The sequence below is a fragment of the Dendrobates tinctorius genome, unplaced genomic scaffold (assembly GCF_039654945.1).
Source record: "Dendrobates tinctorius isolate UK_male_01 unplaced genomic scaffold, ASM3965494v1 ptg000155l, whole genome shotgun sequence".
Lineage (NCBI taxonomy): Eukaryota > Metazoa > Chordata > Amphibia > Anura > Dendrobatidae > Dendrobates > Dendrobates tinctorius.
In genome coordinates, this window is record NW_027361822.1 from 248,689 (window position 1) to 263,798 (window position 15,110).

Consider the following 15,110-nt stretch of genomic DNA (forward strand, 5'->3'; position numbering starts at 1 on the left):
ACTTTGGTACTCATCCTGTTCATTTCTATATGGACAAATCAAAAGTAATGTGTATCATTTTTCTACTGACACAGAAAGCTTTAGCTTGTGTCAGACCCCTTTTTGAACTCATGATGATCGACTTAATAATCTAGAGGCCTTCCTAGCAACCATGAGTCAGGCGTTTGATGACCGTAATCGTTGTGCAACAGTTTCAGCTACACTGATGGCTCTACGTCAGGGTGCTAGCACCACGTCTGATCCCTGCTCTGACAGGCAGGGTCCCTGGCGTGTCACATCACTCACCCGTGCTGCAGACAGTTCTTCCCTTTCCCATGCTCTGCATGCTTCCAGCCGTACCTCTAGCCATGTCCTTCGGGCACACGCACGTGCGCTTCTGCCCTCTTAAAGGGTCAGCGTGTGCACTTGCTATTTCCTCCCCAGGCAAAGGCTGTGGGACATTATGTATGTATTGCTTTCTCCCTACTGTGGAACATTATGTATATATTGCTTTCTCCCCACTGGGGAGGTGCTTGAGCAACCTTCCTGTTTGCAATCTATATTGTGTAAGGTCGCATACCAGTGCAAATCCTGCCTGCTGCGCTCTGGTGCAAATCCTGCCTGCTGAACACTGCTGCAGATTCTGCCAGCTGCACTCTGACACAAGCTCTGCCAGCTGCTCCATCCAGTCTGTCCTTCTGGGTCCATCTGCTGCAGGACTATTGGTATGTCCTGGAGTGGCACCTAGCGTTCATCGAGAGCCAAGTCTAACCTCACCATCAGAGGCTTTGGTGAACAGCCTGGTGTTTGCTTAGTTACGCCCCCAGGCTCTCCACAGTCCGTGGCACAGTGGTTCCACAAACCACGTCACTGACTATGCTCAGGCCATGCACCTCGCTGGATCCCGGATCAAGTCTGATCAGACCATGTACCAAAAGCTCTGTCGACACAAAAGCAAACAAGAGAAATTATCTACGCAGTTGCAGTCCCTGACTACCAAGATGGAGGCCTTAAACATCTCTCCAGAGTCTCCTCACGTTCATGCAAGCCGGGTCTTCTCCGGAAACCTCTCAGTCAGTCTGCTTAGTTTGAGCTTCAGGTCCTCGACTCGCAGCTCCAACACGCTTTGACGGCATTCCTAAGCTCTGATATGGGTTCATCAATCAGTGCCGGTTACATTTTGAACTCCTTTCTCATCAGAACGTACAAAGGTAACATTACTTATGTCACTTCTTGGAGGTGAGGCCCTGGCGTAGTTGAATCCATTATGGGAGAGAGAGGACCCTATCATCTCCAATTTCTCCTTATTCGTAGAGGCCTTTCGCAAAGTATTCAATGAACCCCGGTAAGCCACCTCGTCAGCTTACGCTCTTCTTCGCTTACGCCAGTCCAACTCTTCTGTGAGACAATATGTGGTACGCTTCCATACTCTGGCTTCCGAACTCGGGTGGAAGTGTTGGTAGCAACATTCTGGGAGGGGCTCTCTGGAAACATAAAGGATGAGCTAGCAGGTCACGACCTACCAACTACCTTCGACGACTGGTCCCCCTTTCCATCCGTATAGACCTGTGCTTCCAGGAGCGCACCCGAGAGGTGGCATGTGAAAGAAGATCACGGTGTCTGGCCCCGTCCTTTCAAAGACCGTTTGTTCTTCCACCCTCCCTTGTCAAGGCTTCACCAGAACCCATGCAGGTTGACCGCTTTGCTCTTGCCAGTCAGTAACAGAAGGATTGCCGTGCTAAAAGCCAGTACCTGTATCGTGATGAAATGGGTCACTTCATTTGTGCCTGTCCAGTGAGGCCGGAAAACTCCAGCGTCTAGGATCAGTAGGAGAGGCCTTCCTAGACGGAAAAGACTCCTCTCAACTACTGACTCTTACTGTGGCCATGACAATCAGTGAATCCCAGTTTGTTGAGACAGCGTATGTGGATTCCAAGGCAGTGGGAAACTTTGTCCTCCAGGATGTAGTGGATCGCTTCCAAATTCCAGTCTGTCCGCTTCAAAACCTTCTGGCCATAACTTCTGTTGATGGGAGACCTTTTCGAGATGTGGTTCGTCTGGTTACTGGGCCACTTGTGGTCCGTATTGGGATGCTTCACACGGAGAAGATAATCTTCTATGTTTTTACCCACGTCTCATGCCTTGTTCTTAGGTTTGCCATGGCTACGACAACCTGTGTTGGACTGGGCAACTAGAGAGGTGCTCCGCTGGGGTAATTCCTGTCATGAGAGGTGTCTGGTTCCAGTACGTCCGGCTAAGGTCCCATCTTCTCCAGTATCGTTGCCCGGTTTGCCGTCTGCATGTTGGTCCTTTGCTGAATATTTTTGACAAGAAGAAAGCAAAGGCTGTGCCGTCCCATAGGCCATATGACTGTCCTATCGACTTAATTCCTGGATCTACACACTCTAGAGGTTGAATTAAGGCTGGGTTCTCACTGCGCTATGACAGTCCATTTAACGGACTGCGTTACACCGCGGTGTAACGCAGTCCGTTAACGCTGCCATACACCACCATTGTGTGGTGCATCGCCATAAAGCAGCACGCGTTCACGATGTGCCGTTAAGCACTGACGGAGTCTCGGACGCGGCCTGCGACGTCTGAGGCTCCGTCACAGCTAGCGCTGATGATTAATCAGTGCTAGCGGTATAGCATGTCATCGCTAGCGCTGAATAATAATAATAATAAATTTGATTTCTATAGCGCTGACATATTCCGCAGCACTTTACATTTCAGAGGGGACTTGTACAGACAATATACAATACAGCATAACAATAATCACATAGATCATAACAGATACCAAGAGGAATGAGGGCCCTGCAATCTATGAGGAAAAAAGGGGAGACACGAAAGGTGGGTGGTAACAGTTGCCCTGATTGTATGGACCAGCCATAATGTTAAGTGTGTAACCGTACGGATGCAGAGGGCTAATGGATGCATAAAGCATGTGGGAACATGATGCGGGGAACCTGGTTATGGTAAAAAACTTTTGGCTGTGCCACACAGGGATAGATTAGGTTAATATGTTGAGGCGATAAATAAATGCGTTTTCAGGGCACGCTTAAAATTGTGGGGATTGGGGACTAATCGTATTGACCTGGGAAGTGCATTCCAAAGAATTGGCGCAGCACGTGTATAGTCTTGAAGACGGGAGTGGGAGGTTCTGATTATTGAGGATGCTAACCTCAGGTCATCAGCAGAACGGAGGGCGTGGGTAGGATGGTATACTGAAACAAGGGAGGAGATGTAGGGTGGTGCTGAGCCATGGAGGGCTTGGTGGGTGAGGGTAATAAGTTTGAACTGGATTCTGGAGTGGATGGGTAGCCAGTGTAATGACTGGCACAAGGTAGAGGCATCGGTGTAACGATTGGCGATGAATATGATCCTGGCAGCTGCATTCAAGACAGAGTGGAGGGGGGGAGAGTTTGGTAAGAGGGAGACCGATTAGAAGGGAGTTACAATAGTCGAAACGAGAATGAATAAGAGAAACAGTAAGAGTTTTTTGCAAAGTCAAAAGTAAGAAAAGGTCGAATTCTAGAAATGTTTTTGAGGTGCAGATAACAAGAGCGAGCCAGTGATCGGATGTGGGGGACAAAGGAAAGCTCAGAGTCAAGTATGACCCCAAGACAGCGGGCATGTTGCTGGGGAGTAATAGTAGAACCACACACGGAAATGGCAATGTCGGGTATAGGTACATTAGTAGCGGGAGGAAACACAAGGAGTTCAGTCTTTGATAGGTTCAGTTTCAGATATAGTGAGGACATGATGTTAGACACAGCGTTTAGACAATTGCCGGTGTTTTCTAGAGAGGCTGACGTGATGTCAGGAGAAGAAGCGTATAATTGGGTGTCGTCAGCATAGAGATGGTACTGGAAACCAAATCTACTGATTGACCAAAAGGGGCAGTGTACAAAGAGAAGAGGAGGGGGCCTAAGACTGATCTTTAAGGAACCCCATCAGTAAGGGGAAGATGAGAGGAGGAGGAGCCAGCAAAAGATACAGTAAAGGAGCGGTCAGAGAGATAGGAGGAGAACCAGGAGAGAACGGTGTCCTTGAGGCCAATGGAATGGAGCATAGTGAGGAGAAGCTGATGATCCACAGTGTCGAATGCTGCAGAGAGATCCAAGAGAGTTAGCATGGAGTAATGACCATTTGATTTAGCTGTTAGTAGATCATTAGAGACTTTAGTGAGGGCAGTTTCAGTAGAATGTAAAGAGCGGAAACCGGATTGGAGAGAGTCGAGAAGAGAGTTTTCTAAGAGATAGCGGATAAGACGGGAGTGGACCAGGCGTTCCAGGAGTTTAGAGATGAAGGGAAGATTAGAAACAGGTCTATAGTTAGCGGCACAGTTTTGGTCGAGGGATGTTTTTTTAAGTAGTGGATGTATGATGGCATGCTTAAATGAGGGAAAGATACCAGGAGAGAGAGAGGTTAAATATTTTAGTTAGGTGAGGGGTGACAGCAGGGGAAAGAGTCTGGAGTAGATGTGACGGAAATGGGTCACTGGTGCAAGTGGTTGGGCGAGAAGATGCAAGGAGCCTGCTTACTTCTTCTGTGACTGGTTCAAAGTCAGAGAGTGAGCTAGATGCAGTGGGGGAGGGAGGACAGTGCATGGCATGAGGTGATTGGGAGATAATTTCCTGTCGGATCTGGTCAATTTTTTCTTTGAAGTAATTGGCCAGATCGTCAGCTCGAAGCTCCGTGGTTGGGGCCTGCACTCTTGGGTAGAGTAGAGAATGAAAAGTGTCAAAGAGACATTTAGGGTTATTGGACAGTGAGGTGATGAGGGTGTTGAAATAGGTTTGTTTTTAGAGGTGAAGGGCAGTGTTGTATGTTCGAAGCATAAACTTATAATGGATGAAATCTTTGGGTAGGTTGAATTTTCTCCACAGACGTTCGGCGCACCTGGAGCACCGCTGCAGGAAACGTGTTTGCAGGGTGTGCCAGGGTTGTCGCCATCTGTGTTGTGGTGTTCTATGTATAGGAGGAGCAAATTCATCCAGGGCACTTTGAAGTGTTACATTGTAATGCTTCAATGCAGAATCAGGACATGAAAGGGAGGAGATAGGGGCAAATGAAGTGTGCAAGTTCTTCATAAGTTTCTGGGTGTTAATGGCCTGTATGTTTCTATAAATATGGGCAGTGGGGGTGACCTGAGCAGCGCTAGCGGTATAGCATAACGCATATCGCGTTATGCTATAGCGTTAATGCAGCCCGTCAACGCTATGCATTGATAGGGCTGGTTAACGCTATGTGAACCTAGCCTTACCCTATGTCCCCAGCCGAGACTCAAGCCATGTCAGACTACATTCAGGAGAATTTGGCCAGGGGGTTCATTTAGAAGTCCTTCTCTCCTGCTGGGGCTGGGTTTTTGTTCGTTAAGAAGAAGGACGGATCACTCCGACCCTGTATAGACTATTGGGGCCTCAACCAGATCTTGTTGAAAAATAGGTACCCTATCCCAGTAATTCCTGAGATGTTTGACCGGCTAAGAGGTGCCAGGAACATCACCAAATTAGATTTGAGGGGCACCTACAATCTGATCTGCATTCGCCGGGGAGATGAATGGAAAACAGTTTTGAACACCAGGGATGGATGTTATGAATACCGCATGATGCCCTTCGGTCTCAGTAACGCACCAGCCATTTTTCAAGAGTTCATCAATGATATCTTCTGGGACCTGCTTTATTCCTGCGTTGTAGTGCATCTGGATGATAATTCTGGTATTTTACCTGGATCTGGCCTCCCACAGACGAGCAGTTCGGCAAGTTCTTCAGCGTCTTAGGGAGAATCGACTCTACACCAAGTATGAGAAATGCGTTTTTGAACAGTCCTCCCTTCCCTTCTTGGGTTACAATGTCTCAGATACTGGACTCAGGATGGATCCTGTGAAAATCTCTTCCATCCTTAAATAGCCGCTGCCCGTTGGTGTCAAAGTAATCCAAACATTCCTTGGCTTTGCTAATTATTATTGACAATTTATTCCTCACTTCTCCACTCTGACTGCTCCCATCTCTGCTATGACCCGAAAAGCAACCGATCCAAAGCGGTTCTTCTCCACAGCACCAGTTCTACATTGTTTGCTTCTGACCAAACAGTTCTTCCTAGTGGTGGACGCATCCTCGTTAGGGGCCGGAACGGTGCTTACTTAGAAGTCCTCTTCGGGTCGCCGCGTGTCCTGCGGTTTCTTCTCCAAGGCCTTCTCCGCTCCAGAGCGTAACTACTCCATTGGGGACTGGGAGTTACTCACCATTAAGATGGCTTTGGAGGAGTGGTGATACCTGTTGGAGGGTGCAGTTTATCCAGTGGTTATCTACATGGACCATAAGAACCTGGCATACCTCCAATCCACCCAGAGACTTAATCCTCGCCAAGCTAGGTGGTCTATGTTTTTTGCCCGCTTTAACTATCTTTTATATTTCAGGTCCGGTGACAAGAATGTCAGAGCTGATTCCTCTCTCTGCTCATTTCTGTCTGGGGACCAAGAGAAGGATCCTCAATTTATCATCTAACCATCCAAGATGGTTACTGTCGCTCTAGTCAGCCTGTCGCAAATTCCCCCTGGAAAGACCCTTGTGGCAGAATCTGAGAAGGAGCAGGTTTTGTCTTGGGGCCACTCGTCCAATGTGGCTGGTCACGTGGGACAAAGGAAGACACTACAATTGATTTCTCACCACTAATGGTGGTCATCCATGAGGCGGGAGATCTATACTCATGTTCCTGCCTGTCCGATTTGTGCCCACAATTTAATTCCTAGACGACTTCCTACCAGTTCTCTCCTGCTGCTACCCGTACCATCTGGTGCATGGCAGAACATAGCAATGGACTTCCTTAAGGATTTACCAGTTTCTGAGGGTTGCACCATCATCTGGGTAGTCGTGGATCGCTTCTCCAAAATTGCTCTTCTGTCCGCTCCAGAATTGGATGACAGCTTCATCAAGCATATTTTCCGCCTGCATGGATTTCCTCATCACATTGTATCTGATCGAGGTCCGCAGTTCACTTCCAGATTCTGGAGAGCTCTCTGTAAACATCTGGATATCATCTTGTATTTCTCCTCGGCCTATCACCCTCAGTTCAATGGATAAGTGGACCATATCAACCAGGTCCTGGGCAACTACCTGCAACATTTTATCATGCCCACCATAATGATTGGGTGAAATTACTTCCCTAGGCTGAGTTCTCTTACAACAATCACGTTGCTGAAGCCTCGGGAGAGTCTCCGTTCTACATTGTGTTCGATCGGCAACCCGAAGTTCCCCTCCCGGTGATGGTTCCTTCTGATGTCCCTGCGGCAGATGTCCTTTCCAAGGAATTTGTAAAGTTGCTGAAGGATACCAAAGCCACTTTAGAAGCATCCTCCACCCGTATGAAGAGACATGCAGATAAAAGGCATCTGGATCCTCCGTGCTTCCGCCCTGGTGACAAGGTGTGGCTCTCGTCCAGGTACATCTGATGGAAGGTTCCCTCTTACAAGTTGGGTCCTCGTTTTATCGGGCCTTTCGAGGTGCTGAAGTGGATCAATGAGGTCTCCTATAAACTGAAGTTGCCTTCTTCATTACGGATTCCGAATGCTTTCCATGTATCTCTGCTGAAGCTGGTCATCCTGAGCTCCTTCTTCAAGTACCAAACCTGTACCAACCTCCTCGGATGATGTTTTTGAAGTGGAGAGCATCTTGGCCATGAAGAGGGTGTCAGGCAAGATCTTCTTTCTGGAAGGGGCATACATAGAAATCATGGGGCCCCATAGCAAAAGTCTGAATGGGGCTTCCTCCCCCAAAAAAAATATAATAAATATTTTTAATATGGGGATTGGGGAAGCTTGCAACAAGTCTCGCTCAGCTGTCCCAAGTCTGTGTGTGTCCCGTCTACCTTCTCAGGCATGTGGTAGTGGACAACCACAGTCACAGACACGGCACTGGACCATCAGAGGGGCCCACTCGCTGTCGGGGCCCGGGACGCTCCCCCAGTGTTTGAGTGCGGTCACTTCAACTGATATGGCGGCGTGCAGTGCAGCTGTGTCTACTAGTAATGGCGCGGCTGGGGCAATACACAACCACAGTTGAAAGTGCAGTGTCGCCCCTGCCGCGTCATTACAACCAGACACAGCCGCATGGCACACTGCGAGCGGCCATGGACTGGTGAAGCGATAGCAATCAAGCAGCTCCAGCGGTCCGGCAGAGCAGAGATGCTGGGGGAGTGGCCCATGCCCCAACTATGAGTAGGCCCCTCTCATGGTCCAAGGCCCTGTTTACTTCCCCTCCTCCACACTAATGTGCACATTGTGCGCAGGCAGAATATCCCCCCACACCCTGCAATGTTTAAACTGCAGCAGCAGCCACTATTTACCCCCCCCCTCCACCCTCCAAGTTGTGTGCAGGGCTGCAGGCAGAATAATCCCCCCCACCCTGTAAGGTGCAAACTGCAGCCACTATTTACCCCCCTCCTCAACACTCCAAATTGTGTGCAGGGCTGCAGGCAGAATATTCCTCCCCACACTCTAAGGTGCAAACTGCAGCCACTATTTAACCCCATCGTACACCCTACAAATTGTATGCAGGGGCCTGCAGGCAGAATATTGCCCTTCAGCGCCCCCACACTATAAGGTGAAAACTGCATCAGTGCAGCCACTATTTACCCCCTCCAAATTGTGTGCAGCAGCCAGTCATGGACGTCGGGCCCTCAGACCATTCTCATGGAGTCAGTTTCTAACCGTTTGTGCAGACACATGCACATTTGTGGCCTGCTGGAGGTCATTTTGCAGGGCTCTGGCAGTGCTCCTCCTGTTCCTCCTTGCACAATGGCTGAGGTAGCGGTCCTGCTGCTTAGTTGTTGCCCTCCTACGGCCCCCTCCACATCTCCTGGTGTACTGGCCTGTCTCCTGGTGTAATGGCCTGTCTCCTGGTAGTGCCTCCAGCCTCTGGACACTACGCTGACAGACACAGCAAACCTTCTTGCCACAGCTGCATCCTGGATAAGCTGCACTACTTGAGCCACTTGTGTGGGTTGTAGAGTCCGTCTCATGCTACCATGAGTGTGAAAGCACAACCAACATTCAAAAGTGACTAAAACATCAGCCAGAAAGCATTGGTACTGAGATGTGGTTTGTGGTCCCCACCTGCAGAACTACTCCTTTATTGAGGGTGTCTTGATAATTGCCAATAATTTCCATCTGTTGTCTATTCCATTTGCACAACAGCATGTGAAATTGATTGTCAATCAGAGTTGCTTCCTAAGTGGACAGTTTGATTTCACAGAAGTTTGATTCACTTGGAGTTATATTCTGTTGTTTGTGTTCCCTTTATTTTTTTGAGCAGTGGAGATAACACTTGGGGCACATACAACACTTGGGGAGGGTGGTAATACAGCACTGGGGGGACAGGCATCACCGGGGAGGCACATAGATCACTGGGTGGGGCTCAGAGATCAACGGGGGATGGCACGAAGATCATGGGGGGCACAGAGATCACGGGGGAGCACAAAGATCACAGGAGGGCACATAGCTAGAGGGCACAGAGATCACCTGGGGGGGGGGTGGCACGAAGATCACGGGGGGCACAGAAATCAGAGGAGGGCACATAGCTAGAGTGCACAGAGATCATGGAGGAATATGTAGCTGGAGGGTACAGAGATCACAGGGGGGCATATAGCTGGCCGGCACAGAAATCACAGAGGGGCATAGAGCTGGGGGGCAGAGATCACAGGGGGAACAGAGATCACTGGGGGGCACATAGCTGGGGGGAACAAGGATCACAGGGGGACATATTGCTATGGGGCACAGAGATCACAGGGGGAGTGCATAAAGCTGGGCCCACAGAGATCACAAGGGGACCCATAGCTGGAAGTCACAGAGATCACAGGAGGCATATAGTTGGGGGGCACAGAGATCACATGGGGGACAAAGATTATATTGGGACACATAGCTGGGGGCACAGAGGTCCCGCCACGCCCGCCTCGATGACATCATCATTCATGTGCAGGTAGTGTTCTGTAATGAATGGTGCGTACACTTGGGGGTTAAAGGGTTGGCAGCTGGCAGGATCCGCAATGCCACCTGAGCATTGCGGACTCAGGGGACCTGCCACATGTAGCCCGAGGACCGGAGGTTCTCCACCCCTGAGTTAAAGGCACACGGCACAGCACAGCTGTTGCGGTCCTTCTCTGGCAGGCCCCTTCAGCCCTCGGGGCCCCATAGCAGTCGCATGGCCTGCCGCCATTGGCGGTATGCCACTGCTTCCTGGTTGACTGGAAAGGATTTAGTCCTGAAGAAAGATCCTGGGAGCCTAAGGAGAATGTTCACGCTCCAGTTCTTAGATGGACTGAATAGGGAGAATAAAGGGGGGTACTCTTAGCACCATGCCGGATCCCTGCTCTGACAGGCAGGGTCTCCGGCATGTCACTTCACTCACCCGTGCTGCAGACAGTTCTTCCCTTCCCCATGCTCTGCATGCTTCTAGCCGTTCCTCTAGCCATGCTCTTAGGGCACACGTGCGTGCGATCCCACCCTCTTAAAGGGTCAGCGCGTGCACTTGCTATTTCCTCCCCAGCCAATGGCTGTGGGACATTATGTATATATCGCTTCCTCCCCACTGGGGAGGTGCCTGAGCAACCTTCCTGTTTGCAATCTATGTTGTGTAAAGTCGCATACCAGTACAAATCCTGCCTGCTGCACTCTAGTGCAATTCCTGCCTGTTGCACTCTGACACAAACTCTGTCTGCTGCACTCAGATAAGATCTTGGTCTGCTGCACTCTGATACAAGCTCTGCCTGCTGCTCCATCCAGTCTTTCCTTCTTGGTCCAGCTGCTGCGCAAACGTTGATCTGTTCTGGAGTTGCACCTGGCGTTCATCATAAGCCAAGTCTAACTTGGTCTGCCTGCTGCTTCATCCAGTCTGTCGTTCTTGGTCCAGAGGCTCTAGTGAACAGTCAGGTGATCGCTTAGTTACACCCCCAGGCTCTCCGCAGTCCATGGCACAGTGGTTCCACAAACCATGTCTGTGACACAGGGTAAGTGCACTGTTGTCGAGTACGCCATAAAATTCAGACAGTGGGTGATTAATACTGAATGAAATAATGCTGCAAAATTATCTGTAAGAACTATAAAGCGCACTAAAAGATTAAGTAGTTTAGGCTGACAAATTTTGATTCCTTCATTCACCATTGTATTCGAATAGACACCAGATTATCAGAGAGAAGACTGGAAAAGTGGAAGTCAAACTGGTCCATAACGGTGACTGTTATCTACCTGTTTCAACCACCAGTCTCAGAGACTTTGAGATAAAGACTGTGAAAGTGCTGAGATAGAAGAATGGAGACTTGGGGAAAATCGTTTTTTCCCAATCTGTCAGATGACAGTGTGTGGGCCAACAGCTGTGACTGCTGGTCACTATTTTCTTCATCCTACACCTGCTCTCGCTGTTAGCAGCGCTAGCAGTCAAAGCTGATGAGTATTCATCAGCTGGCACCTGTGCAATATATAAATAAATAAAAAAATGTGGTTCCCCTCTATTTTTGATAACCAGCGCCGATAAAGCTGATAGCTGCGGACTGTAACCCCCAGCTGTCAGATATATATTGGCTGGTTATCAAAAATAGAGAGATCCCCACACCATATTTTTTAATTATTTAAATAAATACAAATATTTTTTTAAAACCAGCGTGGAGTCTCCCCATAAAGCTAGAGGCTGATATTCTCAGACTGGTAGTCACCTCTCCATTAGTAACCTGTGGGACTGACATTACAAAGCTGACAACACCTCAACAACTATCACCCCGCTTGCCACCGCACCAGGGCAAGTGGGAAGAGCAAGGTAAAGTTCCATCTAATGGATGCGCCATTTCTGGGATGACTGAGGGATGATGTTTTTAATATGGGAGGGGGCCAATATTCATGGCTGGCACCTGTAAGAAAGGACAAAAAATTCATAAGGCTAAGGCCTGTTTCACACTTCAGTTTTTTGTGTCAGTCAAAATCCGCCAAAATGGCGGAAAGCGGATCCGTTGCTAACTGATGTGAACGGATGCCACCGGACCGTTTTTTTGACGGATCCGATGAATGAAGAAATTTAAAGGAACCGTAGCCGAGAGAGAGAGAGAATTTTTTCAGTCCGCCAGAAATGATTTCAGGGTTAAATTTCCGGCTGACTTCCTTTCTCCGGGCATGTGCACTCTAAAATGCAGCTCCGGAACCAAAAAAAAACGTTGCATGGTCCATCAGGGCATGTCGGCGGACGCAAAAAATTTGGCGGATCCGCAAAAAAACGGATCCAACGGATGGCCATCCGTCAAGATCCGCCGGTAATGCATCTCAATGAGGAAAAAACGGATCCGCCAAAAAAATGGCAGATCTGTTTTTTTTAAAAAAACGGCGGATTTTGACTGATGGTCAAAAACGAGAAGTGTGAAACAGGCCTTATGGAAAAGGAATTTGCCCAGGAAAATGTCAACAGCGGGGTATCACCTTTATCATTTTCTCTTCCAAGAACAAGGAAACCAATCTGCAGCAATCAATGACAAGACGTTCCCTAAGGGTTCCGTTTCACATAGCGACGCACCAGCGATCTCGACAATGATACGACCTGGTAGGGATCGTTGGTGCATCGCTACATGGTCGCTAGTAAGCTGCCAAACAGGCAGATCTCTTCAGCGACACACCAGCAATCCCGACAACGATACGACCTGGTAGGGATCGTTTGGTGCATCGCTACATGGTTGCTAGTAAGCTGTCAAACAGGCAGATCTCTTCAACGACGCACCAGCGATCCCAACAACAATACGACCTGGTAAGGATCGCTGGTGCGTTGTCACACAGCAGCTATTCTGAACAATTCCAGCCTGCGTCCCCGAGTTCTGCGTCGCCAATGAGGTAGCTCGTTGGCGTCAACACAGCGATGCATGCTGGCCAGCGGGACGCCGACGATCAAAAACTGGCCCAGGACATTTAAGCACGATCAGCGATATCCAGCAGGGGGGAGGGGGTCGCCGACGCATCAGCGATCTCGCTATGTGAAACGGGGCCTTAAGTCAGAGATGGGCGGGACACGTTCTCACCATATGTCCATCTCAAGGGTGTGGCTGGGATGTTAAATATACAGCCGCTGTTTTTTCTCTGTTGTGGTTTGAAGAGGAAAGGCTCCAGATGTGGTTCCAGGAAGCGCAGAAACACATGATGGTGTGAGCGGGCGAACTCCGCAGAGATAATGACTTTGTTGGACTTTATCTTTTGTTTTGCCACTAGGCCAGAAAGACCACGTTTGCTTTGTTGAACCCTGCTACGGTTTATGCTGTCCCATAAAGAACCAACAGGTGATTTACCTAAGGGTCTCATTTCACTTAGCGACGCACCAGCGATCCCGACAATGATACGACCTGTTAAGGATCGCTGGTGCGTCGCTAAATGATCGCTAGTGAGCTGTCAAACAGGCAGACCTCACCAGCGATGCGGCAATGATCCAGCAAACACAGTGATGCGCGCTGGCCAGCGGGATGCCGACGATGAAAAAGTGGCCCAGGACATTCCAGCACGATCAGCAATATCCAGCAGGGGGGCCGGTCGCTGCTGTGTGTCACATGTAGCGAGATCGCTGTGGCGTCACAAAATCAGTGACACATTAGCGATCTCGCTGTGAGACGGGGCCTTAAAGAGAAAACCTGAGATGGAGAAACACTTCGTTGACCTCACTCGCTTTTCAGTTGCTTTTTTTCTCTATAACATTTTATGTGGAGCCTAAAAAAAGGCCTGTAAAACACTGCAGATAGTTTCAGACTCAAAAGTTGTTTGTGGTAAAAAAAAATACATCAATAACGCGGCTTCACATCTGCACCAAAAATGCATCAAATAATGTGGAAAAGGCAGAAAAACCGCAGCAATAATGTAATAACCAGAGGAGATTGTTATTACGTGATTCGGTGTAGATCCTGCAGAAAACAAAACATTATTCCTGCACCATGTGAACACGGCCGTACAGACACAGAAAGCCAGATGTCCTATAGAGAAGATTCTGGAACATGAGAAAGTTCTATCTGCTCTGACAGAGAATGAGGAACACAAATAATCCCAGAGGTCCCAACTGTCCCAGATACAGCGGATAGTCCCGGATTTGGGTCTCTGCCCTGCATTCTCGGGGTCTGCTGAATGCCCCTCACTGCCCTCATGTCCCCTCCAACATCTCCTCCTGCCAGGGCAGAAACACGTGGGAAATGTCTGTGGCCGGGAGGGGGAGCTAGAGAGGAAGAAACATTTACCCAGAAATGAGCAGAGACTCCCCCTCTATACTGGAGGTCTGCAGCCAGGACCTGTGATGACGTCACCGTTATGTGATCAGTCACATGGGGGAGGAGCAGGAGGTGAAGGGTTTTCTGTGTAGGAACTGCGACATGTAAGAGCTGGAGGAGAAGTCTGCACTGGTGAGCGGTAATGGGGAGCAGGGACTGTGTAATAGAGGGGACAGGACTCAGTCCTGGGGGGCACCGGGACTCTGCACATTAGGGGACAGCCGGCTCCACATGTAAGAGCTGGAGGAGAAGTCTGCACTGGTGAGCGGTAATGGGGGAGCAGGGACTGTGTGATAGAGGGGACAGGACTCAGTCCTGGGGGGCACTGGGACTCTGCACATTAGGGTACAGCCGGCTCCACATGTAAGAGCTGGAGGAGAAGTCTGCACTGGTGAGCGGTAATGGGGGAGCAGGGACTGTGTGATAGAGGGGACAGGACTCAGTCCTGGGGGGGCACCGGGACTCTGCACATTAGGGTACAGCCGGCTCCACATGTAAGAGCTGGAGGAGAAGTCTGCACTGGTGAGCGGTAATGGGGGAGCAGGGGCTGTGTGATAGAGGGGACAGGACTCAGCCCTGGGGGGGCACCGGGACTCTGCACATTAGGGTACAGCCGGCTCCACATGTAAGAGCTGGAGGAGAAGTCTGCACTGGTGAGTGGTAATGGGGGAGCAGGGACTGTGTGATAGAGGGGACAGGACTCAGCCCTGGGGGGGCACCGGGACTCTGCACATTAGGGTACAGCCGGCTCCACATGTAAGAGCTGGAGGAGAAGTCTGCACTGGTGAGCGGTAATGGGGGAGCAGGGACTGTGTGATAGAGGGGACAGGACTCAGTCCTGGGGGGCACCGGGACTCTGC

General features: G+C 49.7%; 1 protein-coding gene across 1 annotated transcript in view; it reads left to right on the forward strand.

Moving 5' to 3' along the window:
- Nucleotides 1-15,110, forward strand: part of LOC141051161 (uncharacterized) — a 74,602-nt gene that overhangs the window by 15,575 nt on the left and 43,917 nt on the right. Inside the window, exons 3-8 of the mRNA XM_073548026.1 lie at nucleotides 1,775-2,030; nucleotides 2,132-2,191; nucleotides 6,401-6,405; nucleotides 6,734-6,953; nucleotides 7,151-7,294; nucleotides 7,454-7,599. Coding sequence (XP_073404127.1) covers nucleotides 1,775-2,030; nucleotides 2,132-2,191; nucleotides 6,401-6,405; nucleotides 6,734-6,953; nucleotides 7,151-7,294; nucleotides 7,454-7,599 — 831 coding nt within the window. The remainder of the gene's footprint in view (nucleotides 1-1,774; nucleotides 2,031-2,131; nucleotides 2,192-6,400; nucleotides 6,406-6,733; nucleotides 6,954-7,150; nucleotides 7,295-7,453; nucleotides 7,600-15,110) is intronic.